Below are 18,988 nucleotides of genomic sequence, written 5' to 3'. Positions count from 1 at the left end.
TGGTGCTAGGCTATCGGGATCATGAGTAATGAGCAGGGGAAGGGAGGGGTTTGACGCGGGAATGTGCAGAGGCATTCAATCTCCGCCAACGCCCATTCCATTAGCTCATGTCTTGCATGGAGCGATAATGATGATGCGCTGAATATCCGCAGTATTAGCAGAGATTCTCCGTGAACCAGGATCATTTCCCCTCGTTTTGCTGCCAAGTGATACAGTAACCATTGCATGTTGTGAATTGCAGTGACCGGGGGGTGGCAACGCCTGCAAGAAACTTGCGTGGGGGGCTACAGTAGCGCTACGTTGCACCGAGTCGGTTTGCGGGCCGTTGTACCATAGACTAAGCGTGCGTGCACTGGTTCAGCGGCCGTGGACTTTCTGTTAGGCTACTTGAGAGTCATGAGGCCCGCCAAAAGAGTTTTTTCTTCCTCTCTTTCTTGGACTCTCTTTTCACTTTCAGGTCCTGCAACTTTGACGCCCTTGCTCCTCCAGAGAAGAAGAAAAGACACCCGAGATTCGCTGTAAATATCATGAATTTGAGAGCAAGGGAAGACAAAGATCCTAATGCTTTCCCCACGAGGCAACTTCTAATTCTCGGTATGCGCGCACTCTCACTCTCACTCACCGCCATGGCGGACCCCTCCGCTCACCCATGATAATCTCACGAGCGAGCGAGCGAGCGCTAACCACGATTGCAGCAATATGTCGCTTTTCGGAGCCGATTGCCTTTAATTCCATCCTGGCCTACACGTTTGTCATGGTCAAGGATTTGGGCATTGCTGAGAAAGATGCTTCACTTTACGCGGGACTGCTCGTCTCGGCGTATGCGGTCGCTGAGGCGCTGACCTCGATGGGATGGGGTATTCTGTCGGACCGCGTTGGGCGAAAGCCTGTTGTTCTGTTTGGACTTGTTGGCGTGGCTTTGTCGAGTCTCATTTTCGGTTTGGCCAAGAGCTATTGGGTTGCTCTGCTTGCACGATTCGTCGGCGGCGCGTTGAATGGAAACGTGTCGGTCATGCAAACCATGGTCGCTGAAATGGTGAAGTTGCCTGAGCATGAGCGTAAGTTTCCGTTTGAGCCATGGACATCACAGAAATGCTAACTTGCTCGCAGCCAAGGCCTACGCCGTACAGCCTTTCGTCTGGACTCTTGGCGGCATCATCGGGTCTGCGATGGGAGGTTTCCTCGCTCAACCCGCCAAATTCTATCCTTCAATCTTTTCCGAGGATGGACTGTTTGGACGATATCCTTACCTGCTTCCTAACCTTGTCTCAGTGGCCGTGGTAGCTATCGCGGTTATCCAAGGACTCTTTCTTCTCGAGGAGACCCTTGTCAAGCCCGGATCCGAGGGCGAGAACGGCGTTATTAACTACCAAGCAGTCCCCGCCATAGACGATCTCGAATCAATCGATGAGCGCACACCTCTCCGACGCTCTGCAGTCCGCACCTCCGTTTCTCGCAGCCGTCGACACATGTCACCCTCCACCAGCCGATCACGACCTCGCTTCGCCGAGTCCAGTCTTGGAATGGCAGTCGAACACGACTTTATCGACCTCCGCCGCTCTTCTTTCGGAACTGTGCACTCCATCGTCCTTCCTCAGGATCTTCTCACACCCCCTAACGAGGAGCAGGAGGACGAGCAGGCCAAGTCCGGTGAACGGACGTTCAATAAGACGATTATGATGCTCATCGTCGCACTGCTTATCTTCTCGTATCACCAGATGGCTGCAAGCAGTCTTCTTGCCACATATCTGCTTGACGATCCTTCCGAGAAACGCGGAGCTATCGACTGGATTGGTGGTCTTGGTTACACCGTACACGATGTCGGCGTATATCTCGCAGTGAATGGAGTACTGGGTCTGTTTATCCAGGCCGTCATCTTCCCCGTGTTCGTCAGCCGTGTTGGAGTATGGCATTCCTTTGTGAGCATGATTATCATGTATCCTGCTTCCTACATGCTCATGCCTTTCCTCTCCGCGTTCGGCGAACCAGTTGTCTCCTTGGGAATCTACGCATCGTTGTTAATGCAGAGCTTTTGCGGGTTGATAGTGGCACCCGTTACTCTCATTCTTATCAAGGATGCTACGCCATCCCCTCAGGTGCTTGGCCGAGTCAATGGCTTGGCTATGTCTGGTGCCTGTTTGGCACGTACTGTTGCACCGCCCCTTGCTGGAGTTTTCTATGCTCTGTCAGGTTCCGTGTCAGCATGGTTCAGCTGCGTTGTTGTAGCTATCATCGGAGCAGTTCAGCTTTTCTGGATTCCACGAAGAAGTATCAAGAAGGACGATGTCATGGTGGATAACGCCCTTACCAAGACAGTCACCAATGAATCTCGCCGTGGACGACGTGGCAGAAACTCTTTGTCATAAGAGGCCACGGGTACTACTGAGGACGATCCCCATAGCTGATACATCGACCGAGTATAACAATCATTAGGTATGAACGAAAGGAAGCAACGCCATAACCAGCCTCGACGGCGATAAGCGAGTGGCCATACTTGGCGTTCTCGCAGCCTTTGAAAGCGACTTGTTACGATCACAACGATGCACAACATCCAACACGATCCTTGGCGACGCCCACAGAAAACTGTGGGCTATGTAATCCTTTCCTTTGATGACAACAACTTACGTTTTCAAAGTATCGTATTCTTCAACCTTCATTGATCGACATGAAACTGGGACACTCTTGTCTATTCCATATGCGCACTTCTCATGATTTTGTCTGTCGCTTTTCTGTTTCTGCTTTTCGGGGTGAACGATAGTTTCCGAGGCGCAAGGTATCGGTTCCATGATCTGGAAGGTAATGATGCAATCCAAAAATTGCTTTATCTGCGAGCAACTACTCAACAAATTCTTTATGCTAGAGTCCGATTTTCTTTGTCTTTATCTTAGCTTGGGGGCCTAAAGAGCTTCATGTCATATTCTGCAATCCATTGTAGCCAATACAGTATGATCATACCATTTCACATCATTGGCTGTCTGTTTCAGTGCTTCGATGATTCTCAAACATCATGTCAAGAGAATGGTGCAACTTGTAGGAGAAATAGGGGGAATGAATCTCCTATAAGTACTCCGTAGCCAATCATCGATCCCGCCGTGCAAGGGTACTGGCTGGATAAGTTCAACGGCGCGGCACAGAATCACACCCACCATCTTCTCTTGGGTGACAACGGCTCGGTTAACCTGCGAAAATAGCATCTAATAATCACCCTATGTGCGCCGCTGTCTAGGTGGCTCAGGGTAAAGCCTCATCTTCTTCGCTGGAAGCGACGGTCAACCATCTACTGACGATGCTGGAACCCAAAAGCGAGGGTACGATCATCGACCAACCTCACTGGTCAGAAAGATATGTCGTGGTACCGTTGCATTATCGGATGGCCTGACGCCGCAAAGCCTGGGGTGGATATGGGCAGATCATCACGATGCAAGATATCCAGAGGCAGGCCCTCGAAGTTTCTATACCTTGGTCTGTAGTCTCATTGCATGGACAGACATGTCACTGTCCCATCGCCCTGGGCAAACAACTACCGACATCGGGTTCCAGGTTAAATGTCAGGCCACTTTGGGGTAAATGCGGAGTGAACCGGTGATAGTGCGGGGAGTTTTGTTGCGGGGAGTTTCCTTTTCCAGGCGCATTCCCTTCATCCGAGCCGAAGCACCCTCAGTCCGGGGACCAGCCCGAGAAGGATATAAGTAGATTGAAAGGACTCCGAATTCCCCATATTCTCTACTCCAAATCATCTCTTATCTGATCAATACGTCCATCTACTCACTCTAATCTCCAACATTTTCATCATGAGCTCTTCCATCCAGACTCTCTCCCGCGGTGTTCGCACTGCTCCTCGTGCTCTCCGTGGACTTAGCCAGGTTCGACGACTGAGCACCACCGAGGCCAGCCGCAACCTCTCCAGCACTCGCGACTCTGCTGTTCATGACCCCATCATGGATAAGTTCTGGGGCAACCGTGTCAACGTTTCCGAGACTTCCACCATCGTTACTCAGACACCCAGCGTCTCCGCTACCACTACCAGCCGTGACCCTCCTCTGGGCACCAACGTCTTTGAGCCTTCATCTGCTCCTCGCTGGTCTGGCATCTCCATCCCTACTGGCCGACAATAGAGGAGCAGTAGCCATAATATCACACACACCACCACAAACAAGACATAGCCATCTTCCAGATGACTGCTATAACCCATCGCGTCGGGATTTATCCCAACGAATGACGATATGAAACGTTCCACCACGCCCCAGCATACCATTACTACACCATGGATACCCAGTCTTTTCACGAAATGAGAAGGAATCCCCAGAAATTGTATATCCCAGAGTCGCATTGAGATCTCTGAAAGAATGAATCTTGGAGCGAACTATGGCAAGGGAATCATTGGATTTAAGCAAGGAAAGCAGCTGCGATTGACCGAGCAGAGTATTGACTTTTCCTCGATTTGTACATAGCCCGGATCTGAAAACTGGGCGCTTATAGCTCTAGCGACTGTATATAATGATCGATAACCTGTTAAACTTGAATGCGCATCTGTGATTGTAAATTTGGTGCTGAAATGATCTCCAACACACAATGATCCACCATCAACCCCAAGCTTCGGTATACTTCGGTCTCTTTTCCACCGGACCTTCGGAAAGTTTCTCGAGGTCCACTTAGCCTCCGATGCGGGCCAAAAGTCTAGAAGCTATCGCCAGTCTCCACCGGACCCTAGATTTGGCTCCGGCTCGATCATGTTGTCTCATTTCTCAGTGGGAATCACGGTGATGTCGCCCAAACCGGATGAGCAATTAGTATGCAGACGTGTCTTCAAAGGATTGTATTGTTTCTTGCATCTCATAAATCTACATACACGTCAACTTGCATCACTCAAGCAATAAGCCATCTCAAGTTTCAACCCTACTCGGCTATGACTCTACAGAATCCATTGCAAAGCCATCATAAGAACGGAAAAAGCCAGGAAGCTGCCTGAGCCTGCAAGCTTAATGGCGGAATTACCCTCAGCTTCAGCAGACGATGACTTGGAAGCAGGACTAGAAGTCGAAGATGGAGAGTCTTCCGCCTTGTCCGCCTTGTTGGTCTCATTCTGATGACCAGGAGCAGAGGAGTCGTCGATCAACAGATTGGAAACAGCAACAAAGTTGGAGAACGTCTGTTCCATGGCATCGTCACCGTTTCCATCTGCCTTCAGACCCTCTGCCGACTTTCGAAGGACAGGGAGTACGGAACTGGATGTGAAGGGGGCGACCTGCGTGGCCACTGCAAGCCATCGGTGCGTGAAGCCCTTGTACATAACGATGTCGCGAGGGCATTTCCCTTTGCTATTCTCACATGCAACCTCGTTGAAGTCTCCATTCTTTTGGAAGAATGTCTTCAAGGTTGCTGATGAGAGGTTCTCGGTACGTTCCCTCCACTCGTCTGATCCCTCGGTCTAGAGATCAGTTAGTCTGAAAATCCTTCATTATCAAGTTTTGTACTTACAAAGTTGTACATATATGCAGCACCCATGGTCAACCCTGCTGAATTGGCTGACCACTGGATCTGGTTGATGTTGGAGCAGTTCTTAGTAGCCTTTGTAGCTTGAGCACCATCATAGACTGCCCAGGTCTCTTTGTCGATGAGCTGACTGGTCTCGAGCCAGTCCCAAGTCTTTGAGGCATACTCGGCGTATGTGTCGTTGGATGTGAGTCTGGCGAGACGAGCACCAAGATTGAAGAAGAGAACATTGGCGAGTGCTATATAGGTTAGTGACTTGAAGGCTGAACTTGATAAGATAACATACTCGACTTGTAATCAAAACCAGCGTTGGTCATCATGATTTGCCATCGAAGACCGCCATTGCAGGTCTTCTGCTCAACTTCTGTGTCCCATCTCGCACGCTGCTCTTCCCAGACTGCAATGGCAAGGTCGAGCCACTGAGGTTGACCCTCGGAGGGTTCGGGATAGCCATATTCGGCGGCTGTAAGGGCAGCAAATGCCCAAATGGACTGATCATCGTTACCAATACTCGCTGTGTTGTTAGCTGGCATGAAATCCTTTCCTTTGCCAACCTGCCATTGGATACCCTCCGTAACGAGCGTGTTGTAGGTCTTGTCGCCTGTCAACTGCCAATAGTCGACATAAGACCCCATGAAAGCACCCGACTGGTACCAATAATAACCATCTGTACCCATAGTCCTTTCAGGAAGCAGACCAGGGGTTTGACCAGTCTCGTTGCCTTTGTAGAAACTGATGAGATCCCCAGCAAGACCCTTGGACGCGTCTAAGATGCCATCCTTGCTGTCAAGCTTCATAGACTGCACAGGCGCAACCTGTGCCAAAAACAGCACAAGGCCAGCAGCACCTTTCTGGAGTGCACCCATTGTGTTAAGACGGAAATAAGAAACGAGTGTGGAGATGATCGATAAGGTCACTGCAGATTTAACAATTGGGCTGACGCGAAGGTTTTTTTATCATCAGACAAAAATTGGTTCGCGCTAGGCAGCGTGAGCCAAGCAAAAGGCGCAGTTGAGCTAGCGAAATGAGCGAGGCTATTACCCGCCGCTTGAACTGACTGAATCCTTCGGGGCTATGTTGACCCAATAGCATCGTGAGTATCCAAATTACGGCCCAGATTTGCTTATATCACGTGCTTACCAAGACATACAAATCTGGGCATATAATGCTTCAAAGTATTGATGAAAAGTCATTGTGGTCGAAATGTTGTTGACTTTTGAACAGTTTTGATCAAGATGGTGTGAGCATGCTTGATATGCCCAGGAACAGATGAAGAAGGTTGGTGAATACGTCACCAAAGACCTGCCGCCAAGGGAACAGCATGCCACCAAAGAGAGGATCAAACCCTTCAGAAGCGGCGCGGTGATCCGCTGTTGACCTATTGGCAGTCAATAAGACACGAGTTGTTACAGTTCCAAGCTCAGCCTCAGGCCTGGATTCCCGGTCGACTGACAGCTGTCACATTTTGACAGTCATGCAAGTCTCGCATAGTTAACGGATACGAACCGCGGATTCTCATCCTGTTTTCGCTACGAATGAGGTTAGGTTTTACGCGTTTCTTGCTTGGCATCGTGTTTCCGGCGACTACTGCGTTTGGAATAGCTCACGCTGCCTGAGGTTCTGGCGTTGCTTCACTGCTGAGTGTTTCTGTTCTATCAAGTAAATGTTTTCAGGTATGCGTTGTTGGTAGTATTAGATTAGGAACCGCATTGACGAGCGTGAGTGATCAGGAACATTGGTGTCATTGTCGCATAGGAGAGTAAAGCAATGGTAGCGCCTCAATAATTGTCTCAACACTATATAGATACAAGAACACAAGTTTTAACTGTGATTGATGCCTTCAAGTACATCTGACCTATTTGGGTAGATTGCACGGTATCTTCATCCAAATTATAAGGTTCGCTTAGAAACCACCGAAGCCACCACTTCCAAAGTTGAAGTTGGGCTGAGAAGGCTGGGTCTGCTTGTTCTCAGACTCAGAGTCTTGGTCCTGGTTCTCGTTGTCGGACTGCTCATCCTTGTTCTCGTCGGCAGAGTTGTCGTCCTTGTTGTCATCATCAGAATCATCGTTGTCGCCAGATTGGTCGTCACCCTGAGAGCCATCAGTAGAAGTCTCAACAGGGTCAGCAACCTCAGATGCGGCAGGGGTCTCAGAGCCTTCGGCAGGAGTAGTAGGGGTAGCAGGGGCCTCAGTAGATTCTCCAGAGCCTGTGCCTGAGCCAGAACCGGAGCCTGAGCCGTCGCAAGTGCCAACCTCCTTGGGCTCACTGCCGTCTGTGACACCCTCGAAAGTGATACACTCCTTGGGAACGTCGGTGAGTTGGATGCCGGAGATCTTTGCGGTGTCGCCCATGTTAGGGTTGATGCCGACAAGGATCTTTCCATCGCTGGCAGAACCACCAGAGATCTCGACGTGGCGAGCGGGCATCTCCTTGCAGTTACCGCAGCTGCGGTAGAGCTTGCCAAAGTGGGAGACCACAAAGTCCTTGATGATAACGGTACCTCCACCGTTGTGCTGGATGACCTTGTCCTCGGCGCCGGTAGCGCCGCCACCGTTGATGGTAGTGGTCTCACCATCTTCCTGCTTCTTAATAGAGAAAGCATCCTCGCAGACGGCGTCCCATACGACGTTGTTAAGAGTGCAGCCACCGTTGCAGTGAACACCCTCGATCTGGTTGGGACCTGAACAGTTAGGACTGGCGAGGAGTGAAAATGACTAATTGAACTTACCAATGCGGACGTTGGAAAGAGTGGCGCCCTTCTCGAGGATGAAGACGGCATCAGAGTCGCCGCCCTCCTCCTGACCTGTGCAAGAAACACCACGGTCGAAGATAGCATTGCCACCGTCGAATGATTCGCCGGCAGCGATGGTCATGGGAGCGTCGAGAACACTGCTTCCACCAGAACCACCAGAACCACCCTCGCTATCCTGACGACGAGAGAGAGATGGGGCACCAGTGATGAGGGGAGCGGGAGCGGCATAGGCACCAATGGCCAGAGTGACCGCCATGATCACACGGTACTGCATTTTGATGATTGGTAGGAAAGAGTGCTTGGTATGTGACGAAAGATGAGCGAAAAGACAGGAAATGGTATCAAACCAGTGAATACTTTATGAATGGTTAAGACAAATAAAGAATGACCAAGCACAGCTTGTCGAAAGAGTGAAATAAAATGCAAAGAAAGTGATGATGAGACACAAAACAAAAAGAGGGTTCAGTGGAGGAGATGTCTTGGAATCTTATAGCTTTGTCACTTGCCAGGAATCATTCGTTAGTTCAGTGACATACACCCCAGATTGTCCCAGAAGCCAAGTTCTCGCTCATCAGATTGCCCACATTCCGGAACTCGCCTTGTCGTTCTGAAGATAGGTGGATCATTTTGACTGAAACAACCCACCGTTTGACATGGCAAAATTCTTAATTGATACAGCCCATGCGGCTCGTTTCAAACACGAATATTGCCACCTATCAGAAGGAAATGTTTTGTGAAGGGCCCCTGCACGTAAATGAGACGACAAGTCGATCACTGGTCGGTTTTTGAAGAAATCCCCGATGCTGAAACAGCGGCCCCTGACTAGGGTTAAGCTTAACCGCGCGATCTTACGTCTGGCGTTCTTCGCCGAGCTTTACTTGGCGAGCTTGTTATGCTTATAATTGCGGTAAAAAGCTTCTTTTCAGTCTATTTTAAGGTCATTGAATTGCAGCAACTTTAAGTGATGTTCCAGTTGTTTTGCTGGCTGATTCAAATGAGCGTCACGCTGAACAACTATTGTATGGCGGCCAACTTCTATACGCGGATTCCGCAAGATGCTGTTCTATGTCTCCATCTATTTTCGGACATTCGACTGATCTACGTAGTATTTGAGGCAAGACCCTAGTGGGGGTCATGATTACTGAGGGCGGCTGCGGTGATATTGGTGGATGACTGCATGTCTCAGGAAGCCCAGGGCCACCACGAATATCATCTCCAGAAACATACTGAACCCTGCAACTTCATGAGCCCTTGCATCCAGAAATAACCGGAGGCAGCAATTCATATCCTTCAATGTTGTGAAATGCAACCATGATGGCATGGCTGTTCCTCGTACCAACATGCCGGCCTTACCCGGCCATTCTTGTTGGGTTTTCAAAGCATTTCGACATGACTAGGAGATCGCGAACATGTCTTGATTGGCAATGAACTGAGAGCTGGCAATCTCTGAGCTCTAGTCTCGGCTGCATCTCCTCCGCTCGGTAGCAGCTAATACATCACGGTCTACTTCTATGTTTACAAAAACCCAAATGGCCACAGCATAACATGCCTGGCTGACGAAGAACGGCATACCGAGAGCCATTCCGCCAATCCCAAGACCACGGACCCAGAGCGCTGCCATCAAAGGCGCCCCTAAAAGCGAACCAACTGTCTTTACCAGCATGACAATGGAGAAGATGTGAGGTTCAGGATCGGAAGAGTCGGAAGAATGAGGCGGCGATATGACTGGAGATTTGAGAAGGGATAAGGTGAATATAGGGAGGGCAGAGCCAAGGGCGTAGACAAACATGGAGGGGATTAACATCCAAATACTGCTGGCAAGGGCAATGCCCAAGGCGCCAAACACAGATGCGATAAGACAGTACATAGCGTTCCGAATATTTGACTTATCCGCTTCCTCAACCATGTCTTCATGTCGCACCTGACGTGCAGATCGCAAAAGCCTGGGAATAACGATGGTGAGTAACGAGAAGTTGACGATTGCTTTCCCAGATAAGAGATACCCAGCGGAAGCAAATGTCCACTCGTAACGTGCAGATATATACTGAACAAGAAGCTTTGTGTCTGAGCTTGCAACAGATGTAAGCATGAAGCTGAATAGCAACAAGCTGAAGTTCTTTGGGTGGCTGACGATGATGGTTTTGATTGTATGAAGACGGTCAATGACAGACTGAAGTAGCGGCTCATGATGGGATTGGGCTTTGATACGAGGGGATGAGAGGAGAGGTTCATGCTGGCTCTCATCATCGCCATCGGTTACTTTGTCGGTATTTCCATGCGTGGGTAGCATCTGTATGGTTGGGATAGCCAATGAGAGCAGGACTATGCCGATCCAGAACGGTAGCCATAGCGATAAGGTCATGGTAGATGAAGCTAGTGCAGGCCCAAGTAAGGCCACGACGTAAGACACCGAGCTCATGTATCCGAAGTAAATTGCTCTTTGAACATGGTCGTCGGTTAAATTCGAGACAAGGCCGTAGGTAAGAGAGTTAAAGACGCAATCTCCGCCAAGGACTGAAAGCACGGGGCCGACCGCGATGGCCTTAGTTGGGAGTAGGGTGTCAAAAGAGCCGACTATGATAGCCCATAGCAACATGAAAGAACGCGAAACAAGGTTGAGTCTGAGAACTGCCCGGCGGCCCCATTTCTCAGCTAGAAAGCTGAGGGGTATAGTCATGATGAAGTCTTCATCGCATTAGCAGGTTACATGCTATCGAGTACATGGATGGCTTACCTCCGGCCACCCAAAGCGTCTCCATCGCGCCCTGAATCCGACCCAGGTCTTTCTCTATCTCGCGAATCTTGCAGAGCTTTTCATCAACGCTGCCACCAGGCTGGATTTTCGACGGATCATTCTTGACGTAGTAGTCTACGCAAAGACGTCTCTCGATCAATCGATTAGAGGGGAGTTGATAGAGGCTCATTGACAGGTTGACAAAGAGGCATAGGGTTAGCACGGAGATTACCGGCGCGACGCGTTTGCGAGATACCGGCTGCACCGGCTTGGGGCTAGGCTGACGCGCGTGCTCCTCCATATCCTGTAATTGAGAGAAATTGAGCTTGTTTTTATCCCGAGATCATCATTGCGAACTGATATACCGGCTGCGGCTCTATCGTTATCTTCGATGGACAGTTCGATCAAAAGACGCCATCAGCTTGCGGGCACGTGCGATAAGAAGCTATCTTATCGAACATCGCTATCTTATCAGATAGCGCCTCAATCAGAAGTTGTTTCAGACGGCCCAGTCTTATTAGTCTTGACGGCGCCGCCATCATGAAATTGATTTTGACACCTTATTTCCCTTCTTTTCGCTGAAAGCTTGTCCGTGACATAACATGTTCTCATATATACCAGACACCAGCAACGCTAGCACTGGGTCCAAAAGTCACAAACGCAAGCATGATCCAGAGTGATGTAGTGAACAGGTTCGTGTTGGCTCGTCCAACTCTGTACAAATCCCAGATAGCTTGAACTGTCCACACATACGACGCTAGGAAGTATGCAAGTAGTCCGCCCTGCTGCCCCACTAGAATATGGAGTGACTCCTCGAGTATAATCGGCCGGCTGAAGTTGAGTATTATGTCGAGGTCAACGTTGCGAACGGCTTGCATAATGGCAAACCAATGATACAAAGTACCGAAAAGTCCAGCAGCCAAGTATACTCTAATTAGAATATTTAGTTCGACTCTTAGTGTTGTATTCAGATTTCGTGCAGTTTTATGGTCATAGAAAGATCCCAACATTCCGACCAATACGGGAACCAGTAAGGGCCAAAATGACTTGGCGGCCTGCATCCACTTGGGGAGATGCATTGTTGACAAAACAAGACCGACGTGAGTTGCTTCTGACATCACGTACGCAGATAAAATATAGCTGGCGTGATGTAGAGGAACGAATCTTCTCAGAGGCCACCAGTAAGATTCGGCGTCTGATATCAGGGTATAAATGAGATAGTAGAAAGGCATGGCGCCTCCAATTCCGGCGTGTTGAAAGAGCATGAGCCACAAGGAAGGTCTAGACACTATCAGTCTTCACTTTGCTTACCCAAGGAAAGAGTTCTTACAGTCCAAGAGGCGTGAGCTTGTTTCGTTCGCGATAGCCTTCGATCATGATAATGGCGATGGGCTGGATGAAATGGCCAAAGGCGTTGACCTTAAGAGACTCGAGACTCAATATCGAAGCCTTGTCGGTCCAATGGTCATGAGAGACAGATTGGCCTGGAGCATGTTTGCCAGGCTCAGCCCAGTGACGCTCGCGCCTACAATCACAACTTTGAAAGGGTGTTTGTCAGCCATGATAAGTGAGAACCATGAGCTGTTTGCTAAAGTTGTTGATTGAGCTGACGATGGCCCAACAATCCAGGGCCTGCCTAATCGCGTACTTTACGCGTATCCACCAGGCCTCACGCTCCATCTCATTGTTCTAGGGTAGATTCCTGGATCATCTAGATAAGATTGCAGTGCGCATAATCATGAAGTCGAAGAGGTCATCGTTTTATCCAAATCGCCTTTATCTCTTATAGTTCAAGTCTCTTAATTATGACTTCTCTCAAGCATGTAGCGTGATTTGTTGCTGGATGTGATGAGTGACTGAGCGATACGGACACTTCGACTTAACAACAAGTGCCGTTCTGACAATAATCCCAAACTAACATTCAATAAACCGTCAGTTCAAGAGCGAGCCCTACACGCGCGTCAACTCCAAAGAATAGTATATGCAACAGTTCTCTGGAAGTACTGTCAGTTGCTTATCTCTTTGGCGTACACGCGTCTCACTGCAAACATTTTCAAGATGCATCCGATCACGGCGCTCAGTTCATTGGCCCTTTCAGTGGATATCGTTTGTACTCAACCATGCACATTGAGAAGTTTCCTTCGGGATTTGAATCCTTTCCCTACTGATAAAGTCATCTCCTCGGGTTTATTAGTCTATGCATAGCTAATCTCCATGTTTATTCCCCCATGGAGGCCCCGGATCAAGGTTCAACCACAGAATTTGGGGAATTTGGGGTCACCCAACGCAGCTGACGTCAAGGGTCCTCTCAGATGCCATTGACAACGCTGTAATTGATCAGCTAGACGTGCCGGTACCCGATTTTGGTGTCACCTTCGAGCTTTGACGTGGCCCATCGAAGCTTTTATCCTCTGGCGAGGAAAAGACTGATACCCTGTGGGGTAAAGGTTTTGCCGGAGACTCAGACACGCCTTGAGTTTTTTTCTCCGCGCTGATCTCCGGATGGTCCGGGGTCTGGGTATTGGACGGGGATAGTGGGGGTTACGCGAGGTCGAGGTCCTTTTCCGGAGGGCTTTACTGGCTCTACAGCGGTAAATGGCTTGTCCTTGGCGATGGTAGTGGATGTTGAGGCTCAATATGAGGCTCAAATGGCTTGGAAGCCAAGAGCCGTTAAGCCGCGCTTCCGCAAGAGGCGTCAACACGACTCAGGAACAGATTTCTTTGACGACACAATTTGCCGATTTTACCAATCATTTAAGCTCATTAAGCTCAATCGAAATTACGTGAAGGAATTGATCAGATAGCGGAAGCACACCGACGACAATCTCATCTCGTTGCCCCATACGGGGAAAACGCTCGTCCGGCCCGACTCATTTGCTCCATCGACTCCAGCGCCCCAGAGCAATGTGGGCATCTTTGCAACGTAGTGCATGGAGAAGAAAACTTTGCCAGGATGGGGAAGAGCAAAGACTCACCTCTTCAAAGTCGGGGCCCCGGATCCCACTGATTCCTATAAAGCTCTTGATCTGGAGTCGGTTTGTTGTCTCGACAGCTCCTCTGCTCGAATAACTCACGGACATACTGACCTTGTAACCATGGGTATCCTTACTCTTGCTGAAGATAGGCCGACACCGCCTTCGGTGTACAACTGGCGCATTTATGTGCTTGCTGTCGTTGCTTCGTGCGGTTCCAACATGATCGGTTACACAAGTGCCTTCATTGGAACGACTATTACGCTTGATTCGTTCAAGAAGGAGTTTGGGATCGATAAGAAGACAGTCGAAGAGCGAAACTTGATCAGTGAGAACATCGTTTCACTTTTCATTGCTGGCGCTTTCTTCGGCGCACTTCTCACTTACGTTATGAGTCATTGGGTTGGCCGCAAATGGTGTCTTGCCATCGCTTCCGCTACCTTCACCCTTGGAGCTGGCCTTCAATGCGGTGCCGACTCGAGCACTGGCTTGGGAATTCTATACGCAGGTCGTGTCTTGTCAGGCCTTGGAACTGGTTTCGCAAGCAACATCATCCCTATCTACATTTCTGAGTTGGCGCCTCCTGCTATTCGAGGTCGTCTGGTCGGTCTTTATGAGCTTGGCTGGCAGATTGGTGGCCTTGTAGGATTCTGGATCAACGTGAGTCAAGACTTTATTCCTTTGCATATTGTACACTTGCTAACGTCTGGATAGTATGGTGTTCAGAAGCACATGCCCGAAAGCCACCAGCAATGGATCGTTCCCTTCGCCGTCCAGATCATCCCGTCGGGTCTTCTCTTCCTCGGAACCCTTTGGATTCGCGAGTCCCCTCGATGGCTGTTCCTCAAGGAACGCAGAACACAGGCTATGGAGAACCTTTGCTGGATTCGACAGCTCCCACCCACGGACCTCTACATTACCGAAGAAGTATCAGCTATTGATCACGCTCATGAGATCCAGAAGTCGACTGTTGGCATTGGGTTGTGGAAGCCTTTCCAAGCTCTGAAGGATCGACCAAATATGATGTGGCGTCTCTTCTTGGGATGTATGCTCTTCTTCTGGCAGAATGGCTCTGGAATCAACGCCATCAACTACTACTCCCCAACCGTGTTCTCCGTAAGTTTATAACCATGGCCGCACTTTGTACTAGTACCTGTCTGACTTTTCACAGAGTATTGGAGTTCAGCATGATACTGTCAACGTCATGACAGGCATCTTTGGTGTCGTCAAGGCTGTGATGACCTTTGTCTGGCTTCTCTTCCTTGTTGACCAGCTTGGTCGAAGAAAACTTCTGCTTATCGGTGGTATCACTGGCTCTATCTGTATGTGGGTATTGGGTGCATACATCTACGTCGTCGACCCTACCAAGAACCCCCAGGATCATTTGACTGGCAGTGGTATCGCCGCTATCGTATTCTTCTACCTCTGGACCGCTGTCTACACTCCTACATGGAATGGTACGCCCTGGGTCATCAACTCTGTAAGTATTGCATTCCCAAATATTGGTCCATTGTCTAACCAGCTTCAAGGAATTCTTCGACCCCAGTTTCCGATCCCTTGCTCAGGCCTGCACGACCGCCAGCAACTGGCTGTTCAACTTCCTCGTCTCGCGATTTACAGAACAGATGTTTGCTGCAATGGGGTACGGTGTCTATATGTTCTTTGCGACGCTGTCATTCTTCGCTTTCATCTTCGCCTTCTTCCTCATTCCTGAGACTAGTGGAATTCCATTGGAGCAAGTTTACAGACTCTTCAAGATCAAGCCAATCTGGAAGGCAGACAAGATCCTCAAAGAGCAACTAAAGCAGGAGGAGCAAGAGTTCAGATCTGATGTCAAGGGCGAACTGAGCCAATCGGAGAACCTCGAGGACGTCAGTGATAAACGTGGTGAGGTTTGAAGCTTGGTTAAGGGATAGAAACGATCTTATATGAAACGAATAGACACATTTATAGACATAGAAGGGAAACAGAGGTTGAATAGACCCAAAGGTTACAGATGCGCTATATCTTAATCACTTAGAGTGACTTGCTGTGGTGTTGAGCTTTTACTATAGAAGGGGCATCATAATAGTTCTCCAGAGACTCTATCCTTCTGGAGACGCGTAGTAGATCTGTAGACTGTAAGGAAATAAAAAAGCTGAGTATCTTGGACAGATAAGCTCATCATTTCCACTATTATCGGCCTTTTGTGTGTCTAAAGTTCTAGCATACCAAGTAGGATTAAAGCCAGCGACTAAGGTTCTGCTCTATGGTGCAACGGGCAAGGGCCAAACCGCTAGTTGACATCAGAGTAGTTGTTTCAGTCCAAGGCTATATAGTGAAAAGTAAAAGAAAGGGTATCAAGTCTATTTGAATCCTCGGCCTAAAGGACGACCACAAAAATGTATAGCGGCGATCAAGTCCTTTACTTAACAGAAAGGGACTTGATTCCTTCGATTAAATCGCTGATAGGGCTTTGTTCCTCTAAAAGACCTGCCAAAGACCCATCAAACTGAATCTTTGGTATCTGAAGCTGTAAGTTTTCCGGGGACAAAGTGATATCGTTACTCATATGACGCAGCTCATTAAGCATCTTCAACGCTTCTGGATCAGCAGCCCCCGCATCTCCGGTTGACTCCGTGTGAGACGAACCAAAGTTGGCCCTGCTACCCTCTTGCCCTCCTGAGATACCTGCCAAGATCCGAGACTGCCTTGAGGGAATTTGGCTATCGGGAATTGACTTCAACTGATCCTTCAATGGCAAGTGTCTTGATAAGCAAGCGTACCTGGGGTCCTGGTCACAATGGACCTGGATATCTCTGAGAGCTCTCAAGACCATACCTGCAGTATATCGAGCAGACTGATCCGGTACTAGCATCCCTTCGCTGATGAGATCTAGGAAGTCAGACATCGAAGGAGCACATAATATATGGTTTTTGAGATCTTGAATCATCTATGGCAATGAGTTGTTAGCTCACGATGAAGGACTGATTCTGATACGATTCTTACTTTCGTGACTGTCTTTTTGACCTCTCCCCGAATGCCACTGCTTCCAATTGATGTGTATGTATCTGTTAAATCCTTTTCCCTGATCAAATTGTAGAAAGTATCGCCATGATAATTCCCAGACCTGTTCAGATACTTATCCTCCTTCAGTCTACTGTTTGAGAAGGTCCTGACACAGCTTTTGTCTCTCATCAGAAACACAGACGCATGCTCCAGAAAGACGCAGCCAAGAGACCAAATGTCATATCTGACTCCAATCCTACCACTTCCTTCACTCTCTGGGGCTTTGTAGGTTTGTGTATAGCCTTTGACACCAGCCCATGACACATGTGACTTTGACTGCGATGTGTTGAACTGGGTAAGGCCAAGATCGGCGATAACCAGGTGATCTTTCTTGTCGCCTTGAAAATCACTAAACCAAAGCAGATTTTGCGGCTTTATGTCGCTGTGCCGTCCGTACTTTCCTTCCAGCGCGACGTGAACTATTTCCTTCACGGTGCTGGCGGTGTAAGACGAGCGTTGCTCGTGAAGACTACCCAAGCTCTGCACAATACCGGCGCATTGGCGAAAGAACCAACACGCGTCTTCTTCGACATCAGGGCGGTATAAGCTTGGCATCGTTTCCCATAGATCGGTGAGATCGCCGTCGGCCCATTCAAAAACGAGGTAGTAATAGTCAGCTCGACGAAAGGAGAAAAGCAGTTGATGAAGGTGTTCTCTGTCTGCGAGCTTCTTGATAACCAGGCGTCTTGCGAGAGAGTCTGCTTCACTCGGATGGTCTATTGAGCTGTGCTGAACAGCCTTGATAGCGAAACACTCCGGTTTTGGGTATGTACCCCGGTACCATAAGTGCGACGGCTCTATAAAGACCTTTGTGACTTTGCCATATCCTCCAGACCGAATTACAGGGGGATCAGAATCCACAAATGGTAGGACAAAATCTGCAGGGAGTCGAAAATGATCCATAAACTGCTCTTCTTCATCGATAGTGCAGAATAGGCTGCATAGTTGCATCTGCTTCATAGTAAAGTATTCGGCTTCGGGATAGGACCAAGTCCAATTCTTTGAACACTCTATCTCATTATTCTCACGGTCGTATAAGATAGGTTGTTGTCCTCGTCGGTGAACAGTAAGTGGGAGCTGACTATCTTCTACCTTTGCTTTGACAAAGTCTAGTAGAAAATTAAGTCCATTGATCAATATCAATGTAGCCATGATCTTTAGTCTTCTTGGTTCGCCATTAGCTCCATATACCTCGTTGACAAGACTCATCAAAATTTCATCAGTGAAGCTTTGACTGAGTATCTTTTCAACATTCCGGGGGCTGAGAATCCGAAGCAGCCGTCCCAGAGGTATAAAAGCTTGCTTACCAGTATGATCAATAGCGGGTTTCCTACACGCGTTCATTAACGTTTCCCAGACAGAGGACATGTCGACGTCAACGATTGGAAGCTCCGAATCGAGGACATCTACAGACACATTCGCAGAAATTCGATAAGCAGCCAATGACTCGAGCCATTTACGATGACCCATGTCAGGGATACTCCGAAATGTCGATGTGCTTTCTCTCTGAGATAATACCGAAATATGGATAGACTCTTGGCCTGTCCAAGGTTTCAAGTCGATGTCGGATCGTGATGGCGCTTCTCCCCAATTCGGTATACCTGGAGGTTCATGGCGAGACGCCGTTGGTGAGTTTGGTAAGTGTCGGATTCGAGATGCATTGCGGCTTTCTGGTGATTTCATATATGAAGTGGTTTTCCTTACTCCCCTCACTCTTGAACGTGGTTTGGAAGGGTTGACCATGGTCCATATTAGCAAGGATAGGCTTCAAACGAAATCAAGATATCTTTGGGGCGAGGAGACGCTAGGAAATGCATTTTATTCCATATAATGACTGAAGGCTGAGATTCCATTCAATTGAGCCGAGCCTGATATCTCTTCAGTACGCATTTGAGAAATATAAAGCCCTCCCTGAATTGCGGCTGAGACCCCTGGTCGAGACATTTGGGCTTTGCATATGGTCAGCCAATGAGCTCAATAGGAATTC

The 18,988-nt window shown here is 48.8% G+C and overlaps 7 protein-coding genes across 7 annotated transcripts; 3 read left to right on the top strand and 4 right to left on the bottom strand.

Annotated features, from left to right (window-relative positions):
* Positions 1-754: 754 nt before the first annotated feature.
* Positions 755-2,366, top strand: J7337_012605 (uncharacterized protein; the record flags this gene model as incomplete). Its single annotated transcript, XM_044830117.1, has 2 exons — positions 755-1,058; positions 1,111-2,366. The coding sequence occupies 2 exons, from the start codon at positions 755-757 to the stop codon at positions 2,364-2,366; spliced, it is 1,560 nt and encodes a 519-aa protein (XP_044675033.1).
* Positions 2,367-3,791: 1,425 nt separating this feature from the next.
* On the top strand, positions 3,792-4,115 carry J7337_012604 (uncharacterized protein; the record flags this gene model as incomplete). The annotated part of the gene is made up of 1 exon (XM_044830116.1): positions 3,792-4,115. The coding sequence occupies one exon, from the start codon at positions 3,792-3,794 to the stop codon at positions 4,113-4,115; it is 324 nt and encodes a 107-aa protein (XP_044675032.1).
* A 797-nt stretch (positions 4,116-4,912) lies between these two features.
* Positions 4,913-6,359, bottom strand: J7337_012603 (uncharacterized protein; the record flags this gene model as incomplete). Its single annotated transcript, XM_044830115.1, has 3 exons — positions 4,913-5,428; positions 5,479-5,732; positions 5,780-6,359. The coding sequence occupies 3 exons, from the start codon at positions 6,357-6,359 to the stop codon at positions 4,913-4,915; spliced, it is 1,350 nt and encodes a 449-aa protein (XP_044675031.1).
* Positions 6,360-7,396: 1,037 nt separating this feature from the next.
* Positions 7,397-8,521, bottom strand: J7337_012602 (uncharacterized protein; the record flags this gene model as incomplete). Its single annotated transcript, XM_044830114.1, has 2 exons — positions 7,397-8,175; positions 8,224-8,521. The coding sequence occupies 2 exons, from the start codon at positions 8,519-8,521 to the stop codon at positions 7,397-7,399; spliced, it is 1,077 nt and encodes a 358-aa protein (XP_044675030.1).
* Positions 8,522-9,700: 1,179 nt separating this feature from the next.
* On the bottom strand, positions 9,701-11,282 carry J7337_012601 (uncharacterized protein; the record flags this gene model as incomplete). Its single annotated transcript, XM_044830113.1, has 2 exons — positions 9,701-10,821; positions 10,982-11,282. The coding sequence occupies 2 exons, from the start codon at positions 11,280-11,282 to the stop codon at positions 9,701-9,703; spliced, it is 1,422 nt and encodes a 473-aa protein (XP_044675029.1).
* A 2,794-nt stretch (positions 11,283-14,076) lies between these two features.
* On the top strand, positions 14,077-15,851 carry J7337_012600 (uncharacterized protein; the record flags this gene model as incomplete). Its single annotated transcript, XM_044830112.1, has 4 exons — positions 14,077-14,613; positions 14,668-15,069; positions 15,125-15,433; positions 15,483-15,851. The coding sequence occupies 4 exons, from the start codon at positions 14,077-14,079 to the stop codon at positions 15,849-15,851; spliced, it is 1,617 nt and encodes a 538-aa protein (XP_044675028.1).
* A 506-nt stretch (positions 15,852-16,357) lies between these two features.
* J7337_012599 (uncharacterized protein) lies at positions 16,358-18,153 on the bottom strand (the record flags this gene model as incomplete). Its single annotated transcript, XM_044830111.1, has 2 exons — positions 16,358-16,678; positions 16,942-18,153. The coding sequence occupies 2 exons, from the start codon at positions 18,151-18,153 to the stop codon at positions 16,358-16,360; spliced, it is 1,533 nt and encodes a 510-aa protein (XP_044675027.1).
* Positions 18,154-18,988: the final 835 nt, after the last annotated feature.

The sequence above is a fragment of the Fusarium musae genome, chromosome 10, assembly GCF_019915245.1.
Source record: "Fusarium musae strain F31 chromosome 10, whole genome shotgun sequence".
In the NCBI taxonomy this organism is placed as follows: domain Eukaryota; kingdom Fungi; phylum Ascomycota; class Sordariomycetes; order Hypocreales; family Nectriaceae; genus Fusarium; species Fusarium musae.
This window is presented reverse-complemented; position numbering and strand designations above follow the sequence as displayed.